Source organism: Choloepus didactylus, chromosome 17 (genome assembly GCF_015220235.1).
Source record: "Choloepus didactylus isolate mChoDid1 chromosome 17, mChoDid1.pri, whole genome shotgun sequence".
Classification (NCBI taxonomy): domain Eukaryota; kingdom Metazoa; phylum Chordata; class Mammalia; order Pilosa; family Megalonychidae; genus Choloepus; species Choloepus didactylus.
This window is the reverse complement of record NC_051323.1, coordinates 77900177-77918500: the sequence shown is the minus strand read 5'-3', so window position 1 is coordinate 77918500 and position 18324 is coordinate 77900177. Positions and strand designations below refer to the sequence as shown.

Below are 18324 nucleotides of genomic sequence, written 5' to 3'. Positions count from 1 at the left end.
CTCAGTTTTTCATTCTTTTCCAAAGAAAAAAATGTCCACCTCCCTTAGCTGCCCCCGGGAGTGGTGGTGTCGACCGGGTCTAGCATCGGCAGAGCGGAGGGCAGACCCCACAGATCGCAGCAGGGGTGGAGAGCTCAGGATAAATCCCCTTAGTGAGTAGATCGAGAAGTTCTCCGTTAGGTACGCACTGGCCCAGGAGAGCAAGGTTTAAAAGAAATAAGAATGCATAGTGGCAAGTAAACACCAGGTCACCAGCTGAACTTGGGCCTCCCTAGCTTTCCCTATATCCCGGTCCTGGTTAGCCTATTCTTGTGTCTTTGTACAAAATCTTCAAAATGCAGGTTTGAAACCCCAGGACAGAGCTCCTCCTGGGGAAGGACTCTCTGTTGCCCCTAAGCACTCACCTGGTGGGAATTTCGTGAGATGGAAAGGGGTTAGGACCCATGGCGCGTGGAGAGCAGTTCCTGGGGTATCAGCAGCTCTGCGTGGCCGCTGAAACAGCCTCCTGGGTACCACGGCCACTGCCGCAGCCAAACACCTGCACCCGCCACAGCCGGCAGCAGTCCGGCCGCCTTCCCTGCCAGGCGCAGCACATGCCTCTCGCGTCTCGTTTTCTCTTACCTTCCCCTTTTCATATTTGTCCTTCCCCTGCAATTCTGAATTGGGTTCTTAAAGATACACCCTTAAAGTAACTTCCTCTGGCCTCAACTGTCCCTAAATAACCCGGAGATCCTTGTCTTAAAGTTTCCTGCCCGGGAGCAGGACGATTAAACATTCTTGAACTTCTGACATAGTCAAGTAAAAGAATATGGACAGTCTCCATCAATTTCTTCACTGTGTCCCCCTAGTGTGAATTCTGTGCTTGGGCAGGGAAAGATTTCCAGGCCTCTGTTTCCAGCCTGTAAAATGGGTCAGTGACGGGTCCTGCTTCCTGCGGCCGTGGCGTGGAGGAAGTGAGAGATCCCCGTGGAGTGCTCAGTGCCCACGTGTGGCACGAGCCAGTGTGCGTGGGTGCTGGGAGGTGCCAGCTGCAGTCACTAACAGACACTGCACTGTTGGCTTCTCCCTCCTGAATCAGCAGCATCTCGTTAACCACTTACCCGTCTCAATCTTTTCCCTTAGATTGAAAACATACTTCAAGTTTTCATTGTCAGAGATCCCTTTGAAAGGCTTATTTCTGCCTTCAAGGATAAGTTTGTGCACAACCCTCGGTTCGAGCCCTGGTACAAGCTGGAGATCTCTTTTTTAGAATTTAAACTTGAGTGCGTTGACACAGAGCATTCTTCCCTTAGGAAAGTTCCCTTTTCTCCTTGGCATCCTGGTACTGACACTGGACAGGCCAGGGCAGGGTCCTGGAGTGAGGAGGCAGGACCTTTATAAACCCACGTGTCTGGCTCACGCATTACTCGTGTGAAAAACGACCTGCTCGTGCTCTGATCAGGAGGTGGTCCCAGATTCACTGGGCTTTGATGTGAAAATGGCAAAGGCTTAGAAGGTTTAAACAATGTAAAAACAAAATACTTTTATCAAATTGTTGATGGTATACAGCATTTCCACGGAGCACGATGCTTCTAGATTTACAGGTGTGATGCAGCCCTGCAGGCCGAGTTGTTTTGTCCCCCTCCCCACCCCCATTCCTTCCATAAGACTGGACAGACTGGCTGCTGCCCAGTTGGAAAAGGTGCCGGGTTGACTCGGAGTTGGGTTTGTGGGGTTCTCCCTCCGCAGCTCGGTGGATATTCTCCCTTGGTGGTTCTGACTGTTGGGAACCCAGCCAGTGCCTGTGAGTGATGGTGTTGCCTCTCCTCCTGCAGGGAGATGACAGCCCTTCTGCAATTACCTTTGACTCTGACTTTGAGACGGTGAGTGTCACTGGGTGAGCAGTCCATTCAGGGCTGCTGATTTTGACCTTGCAGATGTTCCCAAGGCAGGTGAATTGGTCACCGGAGGATTCTCCCCAAATGTGTTTAGAGCTGAAGTACAAATTCAGAATGTGGCTTGATGTTTGAAAAGTTCCAAGCCCCTGGTTGGATCTAACTAGCGCTGGTTATAAGTTAAAAACTTGTATCCAGAAATCAGCCCTGGAGTACATTTGAGGCAGATTCCAAATTCCCGTGGCATCTGTTTGTGGCTGTATGCCCCGCCCCCTCCTGACACGTGAGGGGAGGGAGAAAAGCAAGGGTGACAGGTCGAGGGCTCCTGGAGGCAGAAGAAGAGCCCCTGGCCGCGGCCCCTGGGGCGCAGCTGGAGGCCTGCACGGGCTCCCGGCTGATTCACCTCCAGTTCTTCCTTCCCGACGGTCGGAAGAAACCTGCCCAGAGAAGCCCCTTGTCCGCCCTCTGCCCTCCCGCCCGCTGCTGCCCAGAACAAGCCCGGGACCGGGCAGTGAGGGCTGGCGCAGCAGCAGCCCCCGCTGGGTGGCAGACAGTTCTTGTCTTCCCAGGAGAACAAAGACAGCAACGAAAACCTCAGTCTCCTGCCTGGAGAGGCCGAAGCACCTGTGTCCTGTGATGCAGGGCAGGTTCCCACCCAGGTCACGGACCCGAGACGCGGGGTCCGGAAGATCAAGGTGGCCCATGGGGAGCGGGCCTCAAACGCAGATTTCCTTCATCTGTTCCTCTTCTCGAGCCTCCAGGCCTATGTCTCATCCTCCCGGTGCTTGCCCTGTGCTAGGCAGGTCCTTTTACTTTTATTTTTGTTGTGGTAACACCTGCACAACACAAACGTTCCCATTTTAATCACTTTCATGTGAACAGTTCAGTGATACTAATTATATTCACCATCACTGCCAACCATGACCAAAACCTTCCCATCTCCCCAAACAGAAACTCTGCACCCACTAAGCACTAACCCCCCATTCCACCCCCTCCCCAGCCCCTGCTAACCTGTATTCTCCTTCCTGTCTCTAGGAATTTATTCTGATTATTCCATATGCGATGATGGGTTCATGTGTCAACTTGGCCAGGTGATGGTGCCCAAGTGTCTGGTCAAGCAAGCACTGGCCTAACCGTTACCACAAGGACATTTGTGGCTGGTTAAGAAACCAGAAGGCTGGTTTATTGAATCATAAGTCGATTGTATCTATGACTGATTACATCGACTAAGAGTGTGTCTTCCACAATGAGAGAATCCAATCAGTTGAAGACATTTATGGGAGAAGAAAGAGGACCTTCACTTCTTCAGCCACAAGCCTCTCCTGGGGAGTCATCGAAGACCTTCACTGGGGTTGCCAGCCCTCAGCCTGCCCTGTGGAATTTGGACTCGTGCATCCCCACAGTTGCGTGAGACACTTATAAATCCCATAATTACAGATGTCTCCTGCCGGCTTGCTTCCCTGGAGAGCCCTGACTAATACCCCATATGCCTGAGATCATGCGCTCTCTGCCCTTCCGTGTCTGGCTTATGTCACTCCACATGATGTCCTCAAGGTCCGTCTGTGTGACCTCATCCCGCTTTTATGGCCAAACAACACTCCACTGTGTGACTCCAGGAAGGCCCTAACGATTAACAAATCCAAATAGGCTCACAATCTAAACATTCTCACTTTCACAAAGGACCGAAAGACCCTGAACTAACCTAGGCAGTAAAAGAGCTAGGGCTAACGGGGGAGAACTTACTGGGACCCCCAAATCACGATTCTCTGTGCCCTCCAGCCAAGCCCCCCCAGCCCCTCCCACCCTCCCACCCCACCCCCGTTTTCCTTCCTCAGGGGCTTCCTCCTCGTCTCCCGGTGACTCGCGCCCTCAGACCTGCCCTTTCTCTCCACACCCGGCTTTACCTCACGGCCTCCTACCTGCCCTCCAGGTGGCCGCGGCAGAGGGGAGGAGCCACGGCAGAGGGGAGGGGCCATGGCTGGGGAGGAGCCACCACAGAGGGCAGGGGCCACAGCAGAGGGCAGGGGCCACTGCAGAGGGGAGGGGCCACTGCAGAGGGGAGGAGCCATGGCAGAGGGGAGGGGCCACTGCAGAGGGGAGGAGCCACAGCAGAGGGGAGGGGGCACTGCAAAGGGGAGGAGCCACGGCAGAGGGGAGGGGCCATGGCTGGGGAGGAGCCACCACAGAGGGCAGGGGCCACGGCAGAGGGGAGGGGGCACTGCAAAGGGGAGGAGCCACGACAGAGCGAGGAGCCATGGCAGAGGGGAGGGGGCACCAGAGGGGGGGGGCAGCAGAGGGGAGGGGCCACCACAGGGAGGAGGGGCGGCCGCCGACTCGGGGCTGAGCCGGGGCAGGGGAGGCCCGAGGGAAGGTCAGGGCCGGCTCTGGCTCTCGCTCCCGGGTGGAGGGTTTGGGGTCGGCGAGGCAGGGCCCCCTGCCCGGGAGCAGAGGCTGGGCCAGTGGGGGCTGGGCGGCCGCAGCGGTGGGGGCGCAGGACGCAGATACCCCAGGGGCCGAGGGCCGGGGGTCTGTGGTTGTTGCTCCAGGTGAGACGTGATACCCAGGAGAAGCCAGAGGTCAAGTTCAGGCTGGTGTCCAGCCATTGCCGACAAGGGCAACCTAAACCAAAAGGGGAAGTAAGGAGAAGGCAGGATCACAGATGGAAACAGCTGGAAGCTAAGTCAGGCCCCAGAAGGGCAGCTGCAGGGGCTGGTCGGACAGGGGCAGCCACTGGGGTCAGGGTCCCGGGCAGGAGGCCACGTTGCCCAGACAGAGCCGCCTGCCAGGGCCATGTGTCCCCCAGCCTGGCTGGTGAGGGTGCGAGAAGGCACCTGTCCCGGAGAGCGGAGTCTCCAGAGGGAAGGGGGGCTGCTGTGTCCGAAAGTGAGCTCTGGGAGGTCCAGTAACCAGAAATCCTCATTCCAGCCCCACGGTGGCAGGACCACCGGTCAAGTCTATTCCTGAAAATGATTTGAATTGCTCCGTGGATTTAAAAATGCCAAATCGCCAGTCGAGTCCCAAACCTTACTCCAATGCAGCCGTTCCTGGGGCTTTCCTCAAGTCTTGCAGCTCCAGATAACGGCCTGGTCACTGGAGAACAAGGAGGGGAGAGCTGCGTGCATCTGGTTGTTGTTTGGGTCCACAGCTCGCCCTGCAGTCTCCCGCCAGGCCTCACTGGGGTTCCCGCCGCACACGAAGGCACGTGGAGACCTCACTGGGAGTGTGCCCTGGAGGGGCGGCCCCATGCCCTCCCACCGGGGCTGAGCTGGGCGAGTGGGCAGGAACACGACGAGGGCCGCAGCAGCTGGAGCTCCTGAAGACCAAACCAGCTAACGTCCATCAGAGGCACATAAGCAAACCCCGGGTGAGTCACGATTCAGCCATCGGAAAGAACAGGGAGTTCTCCGTGTGTAACAGAACCGAATGCTCTCCAGTCCTCGCCGTTAAAAGCAAGACATTGGACACTGCCCGGAGCACCGGGCCACGAATACAAGCACACTCACGTCCTGGTCTCCGTCACTGGGTGTGGGGCAGGAACAAAATCATGAAAGTCGGAGCGTTCAGAGTTTCCCGCCACCTCCCGAGGAGGAAGGGGAGGATGAGGAGACGGAAAGCCAGAGAGAGGGAGACAGATTCGGTGCAAGAGGATGTTCTCAGGAGCCGTGCAGCTGCAGCAGTGGTTTTCTCCGGGGCGCCCAGCACCTGAACCCCTAGGGCAGGCAGGGACCCTCCCACCAGAGAGCTGGAAGCGCCGCTCCCCCAGCCCGGGCTCCCCTCCGACGTGTCGCCCAGAATGTGAACCAGAAAGCGGTGGCGGGAAGCGGCTGGGACCTGGGAGACCCACTCGGGTGCCAGGGGCGGCGGGGGCAGCGGAACCAGCGCACGAGAAGCTGCACTGAGGCCGGGGGCGTCTTCCACGGTGCAGTCAGATGCATCTCCCCGGGCTCACCCCGGGCACAGCCCGTTTCACTCGGGTTCTGCCTTCCCACCCCGAGTGTGAGACGCCCAAGAACGTCTGCGGTGGGAGCGAGACTTCCTTCGCATCTTCTACTCTTTTGGACAGTTTGAATTTTTATTTACCATATTCACATATTATTTTAAAATATGTTTAAAGTCTAAAATAATTTTTTTTTTAAATATAGAGAGTTGCCCCACTGACCAAGACTGAGATGCTTCTAGGCTCCGGCCCCCACAGACACTTTCACAGCCACAAGAATGGCGGAAACACCCTTCTCAGAGCTCCAGGAAACAGAGGACTAGAGGACCGTGGTAACAAGGCAGGTGCCACGTCAGGAGAAAGGCCCTTAAAAGTGGCAGGATCTCCCGGTGCCCGGATCCAGCCCACACCCCAGGGCGGATCCCTGGTCCCGGTTCTGGAGGGCGTACGTGCACCCCAATCTGTGCGGTGCTGCCTGAGGGGTGCCGGCCCGGAACTCGCCACGTGGTAGAAGGCGGCCCCCGAGCTCTGCTAGGGGACGCTGCGGGGGGCAGCCAGGTCGGGGCTGACCGGAGCAGGGGTCACTGGCTGCAGGACAGACAGTGCAGGGCCCGGCCATGAGGCACAGCTTCCCAAGGAAGAGGGAAATGCAGACGGGAGGAAGTGGGGCAATGCCCAGGGCCGTGTCTGCGCGCCCAAGACGGGATCATGAACAGAGAGCATCAGGGAGGCCCTAAGCTTCCGCCTCGAGTTACTCTTTAAACTCACTGTCTGGATAAACCTTGAAGGAGAGCACGCAGATGGGTCAGTCTGCAAAAGCGTTTTCTTGCTTTCCTTCTATTTTTGTCGTTAGCTCCTGGCACTCAAGGAAACCTCTGTCCTAACACTAGTAGGATACAAGTGTAAGGAACAGATACCCAGAGTCTAAATTCCAGCAATAACACATTAATATATCAAAATGTCCAGGTTTCAACAACAGATTACAAAACACACAAAGAAACAGGAAACGATAGACCAGGCAAAGGAGAAGATTAAGGCACAAGAAACCATCAGTGGGGGCCAGACCTGGGCCATTGCAGACAAAGACGTTTAAAAAGTGCCTGTAATTATGCTCAAAGAGCTAAAAGGAAACATGTGCAAAGAACTATAGGAAATCAGAAAACAGTAGATGAACAAAAACAGAGTATCAATAAAGAAATAGGAATTATGAAAAGGAACCAAGCAGAGCTGAAGATGACAGTGACAGAAATTAAAAATTCCCTTGAAGGGTTCAACGGAAGATGGGGGCTGGCAGAAGAAAGAATCAGTGACCCTGAAAACAAAGCAAGTGAAGTCGTCCAGTCTAAGCAAAGAAGAACCAACGAAGAAAAGTGAACAGAGCCTGAGGAGCCTGTGGGACACCACTGAGGAAATCAGCACACTCACTGTGGGAGTCCCAGAGGGAGAAGAGAGAAAGGGGAAGAGAGAACATTCAGAGAAAAAATGGCTGAAATCCTCCCAAGTTTAACAAAAGACATGAATATACACATTCAAGATGTGAAATGATCTCCAAACAGGATAAACCCAAACAGGCCCACACTGCAGTATATTAATAAGACTGTTGAATGCCAAAGATAAAGAGAGAATCATGAAATCTGCAAGAGAGGCAACATGGCACAGACAAGGAGCCTCAATACGATTAAATGCCGGTTCCTCATTGGAAACCACGGAGGCGAGAAGGCAGTGGGATGACGTGTTTAAAGTGCAAAAGCAAAAACTTGCCAGCCTAGAATTCTGTACCTGGCGCAACTACCTTTCAGGACATTTGCAGACTAGCTTTTCACCACGCGTCTGGTCCCACGAGAGATGCCGAAGAGAGCTCTGCAGGTTGGAAGGAAAGGACGCTAGACAATGCATTGAAGCCGCAGGAAGAGATAAAGGCCTTTGGTGAGGGTAATGACATGGGTAAATATAAATGCCAGTACTATTGCATTTTTGGTTTGTAACTCCACTTTTTACTTCCTACGGGATAATAGGCAAGTGCATAGACTGAAATGAGAAATCAGTGGCTTGGGACTCATAATGAAAAACCACATTGTCTGTGACAAGAACTACATAAAGGTCGGGGGGAGGGATATGGGAACGTAAGTTGTGAGCACCATTGAAGATGAGATGGTATCAAAGCAAGTGAGACTGTTACAGATTTAGGATGTTAAATTTAAGCCCCATGGTAACTACAAAGAAAATACTGCAGAACATGCAAGCTCATGGAGACAGCGAAGACAGCACTGGCTGCTGAGGGCAGGGGGCAGGGGGAGTCCAAGCCTAATGGGGGGAGGGCTTCCGTCGGGGAGATGGGAAGGTTCTGGTAACGGAAGGCGGTGAGGGCACCGCAACGGCGTAAATACGCGAATCCCACTGGATGGTGTGCCGGGGCCTGGGTGAGACGGGAAAGTTTATGTTGTATACATGTTCCCACAATATTCTCTTTTTAAAGAGCAACTAAAGAGACAATGGCGAGTAAAGGCAGTACATGATCCTGGATGGGATCTAACAAGCGAGGAGAAAAGGCTCAAAAGGACATTTTGTGGGCATATGAAGAAATTGGAAAATAGACTGAAAGCTTATATCAATGTTAAATTTCTTGAACTTGATAACTGCACTTACAGTGCTTTCCTAAGAGAATATCCTCTTCTCAGGAAACGTACATGGCAGTATTGAGTGTTCAAGGAGCGTGACATGGACAATCTGTACTCAGGTCAGATAACGTATTGATAGAGAGACAGACAGACAGACAGACAGATGGACTGATGGACGGTTAAATAGAATGATACAGCAAATGTGGCAAAAGGCTAAAATTCATGGATCGGGTATCTGGGGTGATAGAAGTATGTTGGAGTTCCCTGCATGGGGTTTGTATTATTTTTGTAACTGTACATTTGAAAGTATTTCAAAATAAAAAGTTAAAAAATATGTAATACAGCGACTAATAGATCAAACCAGAGTGACTATATGACAGAAAAGACAAATATCCATTCAGTAAAAGGCAGAGCCTCTTTAGGACACAGGTGGTGAAGAATTGCTCTTCTGGGGTGGGGAACCACGACCGCACACTCTTTTTTTAGTTTCTAAACAAGTTTCTCTATATGTTGCTTTATTTTACTTGTGCAACAAATGATTTTTCTTACACTCACCTCAATGAGAAGGCGTGTGGCTCTGCTCTGCAGCGAGCTAAGACAAAGGCGGGGTGCGGGAGAGGGGTGGGCCCCAGTCAGTGAGGAGGCTGGAGGGAGGACCCAGTAATTCCGAGGCCCAGCTGTCACCCACTTTGGGAAGTCGGGATGACCATCTGCTGCAAGGTGGAAAGTCAGGGAGAGATGAAAACCGTGTGCCATACCCACCCAGCGGAACATTACTTGGCAATAAAAAGAGGAAAACTACTTACGTGCAGCAATGCGCAGGAATCTCATAGGCATTGCGTTGAGTTAAAGCCAGACACAAAAGAACCTACTGTGTGATCGACTTACATGAAGTGGCAGAAAAGGCAAAACTATGGTGATAGAAAGCAGGAGTGGGGGGACTGACTGCAAAGGAGCACGAGGGAATTTTGGGGGTGATGGAAATTTTCTCTGTTATGCTGGTGTTTACATTGGTACATACATTTCTCAAAACTCATCAACTGTATACTTAAAATGGGTGCATTTTGTGGCATATAAACTGTACCTCAAAAAGAATGTAGGGGAGGGGGCTTTGAGTGGAAACCACAAGCACTGGGTCCCCTCTGCTCTTGCACGTGCACTTGGTGATGTTTGTGAGCCACTGTTGTGAGAGCGTGCTCACCGTGTCCAGCTGGCTTTGGGCGTGACCAGACCCAGTGTTAGACAGAAGTGCAAACCGAGCGTCTGTGCATTGCCCACACCCTCTGCCCAGCTGAGCCACGCGGGAGCCGGAGCCCCTCTCCCTGCACACACAAGGGCAGGCTCGGCGAGGAAGTGACCATCACCACCCGAGGCAGGGCCCGGCCCCGGGTCTGAGCCCAGCTCAGGACCCTTCCTTGGGAGAGCACGAGGTGCGTGGGCCGCGGAGAGGATCTGCTCTGTTTTCAGGATCTGATGTCCACCCTCCAGAGACAAATGAGCAGTGTTATGGAAAGCAGACCCAGAAAGGAGCAGCCGTGGTGGCAGGGACAGGCCCCCATCCCCAGCTCCCGGGGCTCACCAGCCCCTCTGTGGGGATCCCGGGGCCTGGGCCAACCCCTGTCTGGGCGTGGCGAGGAGCCCCGAGCCTGGTTTCACCTCCCTCCACCTGGGCCAGGAGCCCTGAGCCGGGACCCTCCACATCCCGGGTCACCCGTCCCAGCTCCTGACTCCAAGAGGCAGGCGGAGAGCCCCTCACCCTGTGGTGAGAGGGCAGCGGTGGCCAGGGGGAGACCACAGGGGGCTCCAGCCCCAGCCGGCCCCTGGCAGCGAAAGGTCAGAGCAGGAAGGCGGGCTCTGGGCTGAAAGCAAGCTAGTACTTCTACCCAGGGATTTTAAGAGTCCTGGAAGCTCCAAACATTATCAGTTGCAGCAGGGTTAAAAGAAAATTAAAAATGATATTAGGGCAGGGAATGGCTCTGATGATGCCACAGTGGTGGACGCATCGAGCATTTGTCAACGCCTGTGGAGTTGTGCAGGCAAGAGTGGCCCTTGGTGACGGCGAGTCCACGTTGGCTCACCTGTAGCCAGGCTCACCTGTAGCCAAGGCACCGCCCCACGCAAAACGTTGACACGGGAAGCAGGGGAGGCAGTGCGGTGGGGTTGAACTCTGCACTTTCTATGCCTGTTTTCTGGAGACCTAAAAACCTAAACATAAAGTTTATTATTCAAAAAAATGGTACTAATCATAATGACAGCCTACGTGTATAGCCTGGTGTAGGAGGCCCTTCGTGTAAATTACTTCTCTTGATCTGAACAGTGACATTAAAGGCAGGAGCACATCGCCACCCAGGCCCGAGGTCCTGGCGCAAACGTTAGGAAGTTAAGCGGATTCACGGACACGCTGGTTTGAGGGGCCTGGCTTTGTGGACCGAGACCACCGAGGTCTCAGCCCCCACCCCGTTCACTCGGCAGCTGCCGAAGGACGCGCCCTGCCCCACGAGGTCCCTCTGGTCCGTGGAACTCGGCGCTCATGACTGGTGGGTCATTGCTTCATTGTCATGATGTTTTCATTAGAAAAAGCACCTAAGTTAGTGCCTCGTGTCAAACAGCCCTCGGGTGGCCGCAGCCCAGAGAGCCCAGCGTGCAGCTCAGGGGGACAGCGGGGCGCAGGGCAGCACCGGGTCCAGCGGGCGGGGGGCTCCGGCGCGGGAAATGCAAGGGAAACGTGGGAACGTGTGGGAAACGTGTGGGAAATGGGTGGGAAACGTGTGGGAAATGGGTGGGAAACACGGGAAACGGGAGACGCGGAGCCAGCGGCCTGCTGCCGAGGCGGTGCCTCCTTCCCTGGGCAGACGCGCTCCGGCCACCATCGGCACTGACACCCCCTTGTTCCTGGGGCTCCGTCCTCGCAGTCCCGGGCACTTGGGGCCTCTCCGGAGGCGCCGAGCCTCGTGGCAGCAGGGAACGCCGTGCGGGGTCCGGGGCCCAGGGCGCTGGTAGGCACCCCCCAGGCCTCGGCAGCTTGTCGGGGCGACCTGCCCGCAGGGCCTCAGCCGGGGCCTGGGCTGCGAGGTACCGGGGCCCCCGCCCTGCGGCCCCACCTCCCGCACGGGGCTGCCGGGGCGGCCGGGACAGGCCTGGGGCTGGCCGGGGAGCGGGGCGCGGCGGGGGGCTCGGCGATGAGGAGAGAGACGTGGGGACGGTCGGGGCGCCCGTGGCCTCGGAGCCTCGCCCTTCCCATCTGCGAGAGGGGAACGCAGGCGGGGGTGAGCTGCGCCCTGAGTGCAAAGTCCGCACAGAAAGAGGATACCGACACTCGCCATCATGTTTATATTGATGACATGTTGTCAAATACACTACTCGATTATTTTCACCTTTTTTTACCATTTTTTAATGTGGCTACTAGAAAAATCCAAATTACCTTTGGGCTTGCACATCGCTTTTGGACGGTGCTAGTCCAGCAAACCAGGGAGGCCTGGAAAAGGCCCGCATGGGCAGCCGGAGCCGTGTGACGGCCCTTCCGTCCCTAGATGGGTCCACAGCCCAGCACGTGTGCAGGTCCCGGCCACGCGGCGACGTGTCAGCCGTGCCCCCCCCGACGAAGAGCAGCACGACCCCGTCCCCAGCTCGAGGACGCGTCTGTCCCGGCAGCCACTTTCAAGTAGCTTGTTAAATTTGGCTGCAGCTTCAGTGACGCTGCTTTGTTTCCGTCACCGGCACTCTCTCTCCCTCCGTCCTGCTCGGGTGTCTCCAAGGGGCTCCTCCTGAAGGAGACTAAAGCTCCTGCTTCCCCGTCCACAGGAGACCCGGTCGGCAGGGCCCAGAGGACGCCCAGGGCTGACTGCCCCAGCCGCGCTCGGCCCCAGGCCCGGCCGCCTCTGCCTCGCGGGTCCGCTGTCGGGGGCTTGTGGGGCCCACACGGCCAAGAGGGACAGATAAGGGGAAGCAGCGGGCGTGTGGGCCCCGAATCCTCACAGGGGCTTGTCAGCTCTCAGCAGCAGCGGCTGCAAAGTGCGGGCACCGGGAATCCCCCAGACCCTGCACCCGCGTCTCCAGGGGAAAGAGTCCCCCAGACCCTGCACCCGCGTTTCCGGGGGAATGAGTCCCCCAGACCCTGCACCCACATTTCCAGGGGAGAAGAGTCCCCCAGACCCTGCACCCGCGTCTCCAGAGGGAAGAGTCCCCCAGACCCTGCACCCGCGTTTCCAGAGGGAAGAGTCCCCCAGACCCTGCCCCCGCGTCTCCAGGGGAAAGAGTCCCCCAGACCCTGCCCCCGCGTCTCCAGGGGAAAGAGTCCCCCAGACCCTGCACCCGCGTTTCCAGAGGGAAGAGTCCCCCAGACCCTGCACCCGTGTTTCCAGAGGGGAAGAGTCCCCCAGACCCTGCACCTGTGTTTCCAGAGGGGAAGAATCCCCCAGACCCTGCACCCACGTCTCCAGGGGAAAGAGTCCCCCAGACCCTGCACCCACGTTTCCAGATGAGAAGAGTCCCCCAGACCCTGCACCCGCGTCTCCAGGGGAAAGAGTCCCCCAGACCCTGCACCCGCGTTTCCAGATGAGAAGAGTCCCCCAGACCCTGCACCCGCGTCTCCAGGGGAAGGCGGAAACCACAGAAGTCGGGGAGGGGCCCCGAGCCCAGAGACTGAGTTCCGACCCCAGGAGAGCACTCAACCGATGTCTAGTTTTGAAATTTTTAACATTCTTTTCTTACCATAAAAGCAGTGTCTTTTTTAAAATTTGTCAAAATACAGAAAAATACACAGAAAAAATAGTGCTGATCTCCCCAACCAGACACACCTGTCTTCTGTCTTTAAATAGTCCTTTTTCTACTTGTGTGAACACACATGAATTTTTTTCTTTTACAAAAATCTGATACTACTACATATCTTGTAACTTGTTTCTCCTCTGCATAAAGAGCAAACATTTTTCCAAGTTAAATATATTTTTTGCTTTATTGTTACACTGCCATTAATGATTACATAGTATTTCATTGAATGGATATTTAACTGACCCCAATTATTGGACATTTAGGTTTTATTCTGGTTTTTCTCTAACAATGCTACAAGCACTCTTGTAGATATTTTTGCACTTTCATGATTATTTCCTTTTTAAGTTTATCTATAATATTGTCCCCCCCCCGCCAAAAAAAGTTACTTCACCCTCCTCCAACAATACATGAGACCCGTTCTTCATTCCTCAGCAGAAAAGGCTTTTACCATTTTTTCATCTTTGCCCATTTCACGGGTGAACACAGGATCTCCCTTTAAATGTGCAATTCTCTGCCTCCTGCTAAAACTGAACCCTGCTCGTGTGTTCATTAACCACGTGCACTTCTGTTTTTGGTGGCCTTCCTCATCCTCCGTTTGCTTTGCCCAATTTTCTATTGTAGTGTTTTCTTTTTCTTAATTATTTTTAAGAGGTCTTTGTATAAGAATACTATCCCTTTGTCACATACATTGCAGCACTTGGTGGTTTTTATATTGTGTTTATGGTGGTTTTTTTAAATAATTATGTCATTTATTCTTACTAGTATTTCCTTTCTCATTTCTGTTTCTGTGGTTTGAAATGTTTTCCCACCAAAAAGATTTTTAAAAGTATGCATTCTTCTAAATCTTCTTTGTTCCATTTATTAAAATTTGTATTTCATCCAACCCAGCATTCCTGTCTGTGGTATGATTCAGAGTCCACCTTCATTTTTCTTTTCCCTGACGGCAGCCACTTGTCCCGAGATGCCTCCCCCAGGTTTCCCGCCAGGTGCTCTGCTTTTCTGGGCCGGGGCTGCTTGGAGGTGGGGGCTCCCTGAGGCTCCCCGGCCCTGTCGGTTACAAAGGTTTCCAGGCACGGCCGACCTCCCTGGGGGCAAAGGCCCCTCGAGTGGGAGCCGGAGACTGGAGACCCAGGCTGGCCGCGCAGAAGTTCCTGCGTGTCGTGGGCGCGTGCATCTGCCTGGGACTCGCCGTCCAACCCCAGGGTTTGCCGTCCGTCCCTGGACCAGTAGCCCCACACGGCCCCCATTTCTGTGGTTTTGAATCAACTTTCAGAGGTCTCTGCTCTTGCCCTCCCCGGCTCTCTCCATCCCGATGATGCGTCAGGTGGGCCGGAGCAGGGGGTCTGGGGCGGCTCTGACCGCGGCACCACAACGGGGCCAGACATCGCAGCTCCTTCCAGGCGCCGGGCTTGGGAGACCCCGAGGAGTCAAGTTTTCAGGGGGAGGAACGGGGGCCGCGTGGGCAGCACCGAGCAGGGCAGGGTCCTCTGCAGCCCCAGGAAGGTGGCCCCACCTCAGCCGGGGGCGACAGGGATGACGGGGGTCTGGCCTCGAGTCCCCACCGGGAAGGCCGGGGCCTTGGGCTTGGTCTCTGGCCGCACCCGGGTGCCGCTAAGGGTGTTTCCGTTGCAAGAAGCAGAAACACAACTCAAACCGGCTGCCAGGGCTGGCCGAGCCCCCGGGGACGTCCAGCCACAGCTCAACACGGTCGCCGAGAGCCCGACTCTTTCCGGTTCCGCCGTCCGCGCTGTCAGCGTTGTCCTTGGTATGAGCTGGGGGCCCCTGTGACCCCCAGACGGGCATCTGGGGCTGCGTCCGTCCCCTCACAAGGAGCATGAAAGAGAACTGCTTTGCCCCAGGATTCCCCGCAAAGTCCCGAGATCCACAGATCTGGCCACAGCCAATCAGCGTCGTCCTGCAGCTCATCGTGACGGGCGGGAAGCCTCGACCCGCTGTGAGCTGGAGCCACCGAATCCCAACTAGAGCCCTGAGGCCACTGGGAAGGGGAGGAGAGAGGGAGCAGCGGCTGCGGCACCACCGTCCCCTGTACACTGTCCCCTGCACCACCGTCCCTGCACCACCGTCCCCTGCACCACCATCCCTGTACCACCGTCCCCTGCACCACCGTCCCTGCACCACCATCCCTGCACCACCGTCCCCTGCACCACCATCCCCTGCACCACTGTCGCTGTACCACTGTCCCCTGCACCAACGTCCCTGCACCACCGTCCCTGCACCACCGTCCCCTGCACCACCATCCCCTGCACCACCGTCCCTGCACCACCGTCCCCTGCACCACCGTCCCCTGCACCACCATCCCCTGCACCACCGTCCCCTGCACCGCCATCCCCTGCACCGCCGTCCCTGCACCACCATCCCCTGCACCACCATCCCCTGCACCACCATCCCCTGCACCACCGTCCCCTGCACCGCCATCCCCTGCACCACCGTCCCCTGCACCGCCATCCCCTGCACCACCATCCTCTGCACCGCCGTCCCCTGCACCACCGTCCCCTGCACCGCCGTCCCCTGCACCACCGTCCCTGCACCACCATCCCCTGCACCACCATCCCCTGCACCACCATCCCCTGCACCACCGTCCCCTGCACCACCGTCCCTGCACCACCGTCCCCTGCACCACCGTCCCCTGCACCACCGTCCCCTGCACTACCGTCCCTGCACCACCATCCCCTGCACCACCGTCCCCTGCACCACCGTCCCTGCACCACCGTCCCTGCACCACCATCCCCTGCACTACCGTCCCTGCACCACCGTCCCTGCACCACCGTCCCCTGCACCACCGTCCCCTGCACCACCGTCCCCTGCACCACCGTCCCCTGCACCACCATCCCCTGCACCACCGTCCCCTGCACCACCGTCCCCTGCACCACCGTCCCCTGTACCACCGTCCCTGCACCACCGTCCCCTGCACCACCGTCCCCGCACCACCATCCCCTGCACCACCGTCCCCTGCACCACCGTCCCCTGCACCACCATCCCCTGCACCACCGTCCCTGCACCACCGTCCCCGCACCACCATCCCCGCACCACCATCCCCTGCACCACCGTCCCCTGCACCACCGTCCCCTGCACCACCGTCCCCTGCACCACCATCCCCTGCACCACCGTCCCTGCACCACCATCCCCGCACCACCATCCCCGCACCACCATCCCCTGCACCACCGTCCCCTGCACCACCGTCCCCTGCACCACCATCCCCGCACCACCATCCCCTGCACCACCATCCCCTGCACCACCGTCCCTGCACCACCGTCCCCTGCACCACCATCCCCTGCACCACCGTCCCTGCACCACCGTCCCTGCACCACCGTCCCTGCACCACCATCCCCTGCACCACCATCCCCTGCACCACCGTCCCTGCACCACCGTCCCCTGCACCACCATCCCCTGCACCACCGTCCCTGCACCACCGTCCCTGCACCACCGTCCCCTGCACCACCGTCCCCTGCACCACCGTCCCCTGCACCACTGTGCCCTGCCCCGGGCCTCCCCGGAGGGTGGAAGGGAAGCAGTGAGGAGCCTCGAGGGGGACCCTGGTGCTCCAGCCACCGGAGAATCTGCGTCCCACCTCTCTGGTGACTCAGAACATTTCTGAGCTGAACGCGGCTTGGCCTGATGGTTCCTTTCCACATTCAGTCTTCAAAACCCCCGTTAGCCCCAGAGCAAGGCTGAGGCGACGCGGTCAGGGGAGGCAGGGAGCCGGGACCTGGAGCCGGGGGCAGCAGGGGAGCCGGGGACCCCCGCAAGCTCCGCCAGGCCCTCCACGAACACCGGCCACACGGGGCTCTGGGTGACACGGCTGGGTAAGTGTCTTGTGGGGAAACCCTTCGCAGCCGTTACAGCACGACGGGCCCTCGTGACCCTCCCGAGACGTCTGGCGGCCCCTGGGTGCTCGGGAGGAAGCAAGCCCGCACCCAGCGGCGCTGCCCGACACCGTCTCCCCAGCCCAGCTGCAGTCCCTGCCGTCCCGGGTCATCCCCCAGCTGGGAGATCCGGGGCCCCTGCCGTGCTGCTCTGCTGGGCAGGGTGGGGCTGGGGCAGGGGTGGGAGAGGGGCCGCGTCCACCCAGGCCCAGCCCGGTTATGGTGCCCTCGCACCGCTCGGGTCTGCGGGCCGGTGTCGCCTCTGGGCGTCAGGCGATGGCAGCACTCGGTGTCCGGGTTACACCGCGGCCGGGCCGGTTTCAGTCCCACGCGCCACCCCGGGTCATCCACAGGGGAGAGCTTGCCACGAGGTCCCGGGAACGGGGAGCAGCCGCACCCCCCACCACAAAGCCGGAGCAACCTCCCCCTGCCCCCATCCTCCTCTCCTCCAATTACCCACTTACTGTCACTGGCCTTGAAGACCCCAAGGCCCCCAAAGCCGGGTCACGGTCCCACGGTAGGGACGCCCTCCTCAACACGCACAGAGGTTTCAACCGTCGTCTTTGTCTCCGTGGCTCTCGGACCTGTCGGCGGCTGCAGGTTTTTCAGAAGGAGCTGTTGGCCAAAGCATACACCGAAGTTGTTTGGACGTCGTTTTCTCTCTCTTTCGTTGGGTAAGTTGCAGGCTTACAGGAAAATCATGCAGACCATTCAGGGCTCCTCTACACGCTCCCATTGTTAACCTTTTGCACTGGTGTGGTACCCTTGTTACAGGTGATGAGAGATTATCATAATTGTACCATTAACTATATTCCATAGTTTACTTGGGTCTGCTGTATTGTACAATCCTATGGTGTTTTTTAAAATTCTAGAAACATATATACAACCTAAAATTTCCCCTTTTAACCACGTTCAGTTGTATAATTCAGTGCTATTAATTGCATTCACAGAACTGTGCTACCACCTCCACCATCCGTCTCCCCAAACAGAAGCTCTGTACCAAGTAAACATGAACCCCCCATTCCTGCCCCACCCCGGCCCCTGGTAACCTCTATTCTAGTTTCTGACTTTTTGAATTTGCATATTCTAATGATTTCATATCAGTGAGATTGTACAATATTTGTCCTTTTGTGTCCCCTACCTGACACCATATAAAAAATCAACTCTAAATGGATCAAAGACCTAACTATGAGAACCATGTTGTTTCACTCAACGTCTTCAAGGTTCACCCACGTTGTCACACG

The 18324-nt window shown here is 56.6% G+C and overlaps 1 protein-coding gene across 11 annotated transcripts in view; it reads left to right on the top strand.

Moving 5' to 3' along the window:
* The window catches only part of LOC119512890 (carbohydrate sulfotransferase 10-like), a 34668-nt gene extending 31600 nt beyond the window's left edge, over positions 1-3068 (top strand). For 9 of the 11 annotated variants that reach the window (XM_037807698.1, XM_037807704.1, XM_037807697.1 and 6 more), the window contains 3 exons: positions 1815-1862; positions 2444-2673; positions 2910-3068. In XM_037807698.1, coding sequence (XP_037663626.1) covers positions 1815-1862; positions 2444-2673; positions 2910-3007 — 376 coding nt within the window. In that variant the 3' untranslated portion in view covers positions 3008-3068. Of the gene's footprint in view, positions 1-1728; positions 1863-2443; positions 2674-2909 lie in introns of those variants that run through there. The other 2 variants (XM_037807705.1, XM_037807706.1) reach the window with 2 other exon arrangements.
* The last annotated feature ends 15256 nt before the right edge of the window (positions 3069-18324 follow it).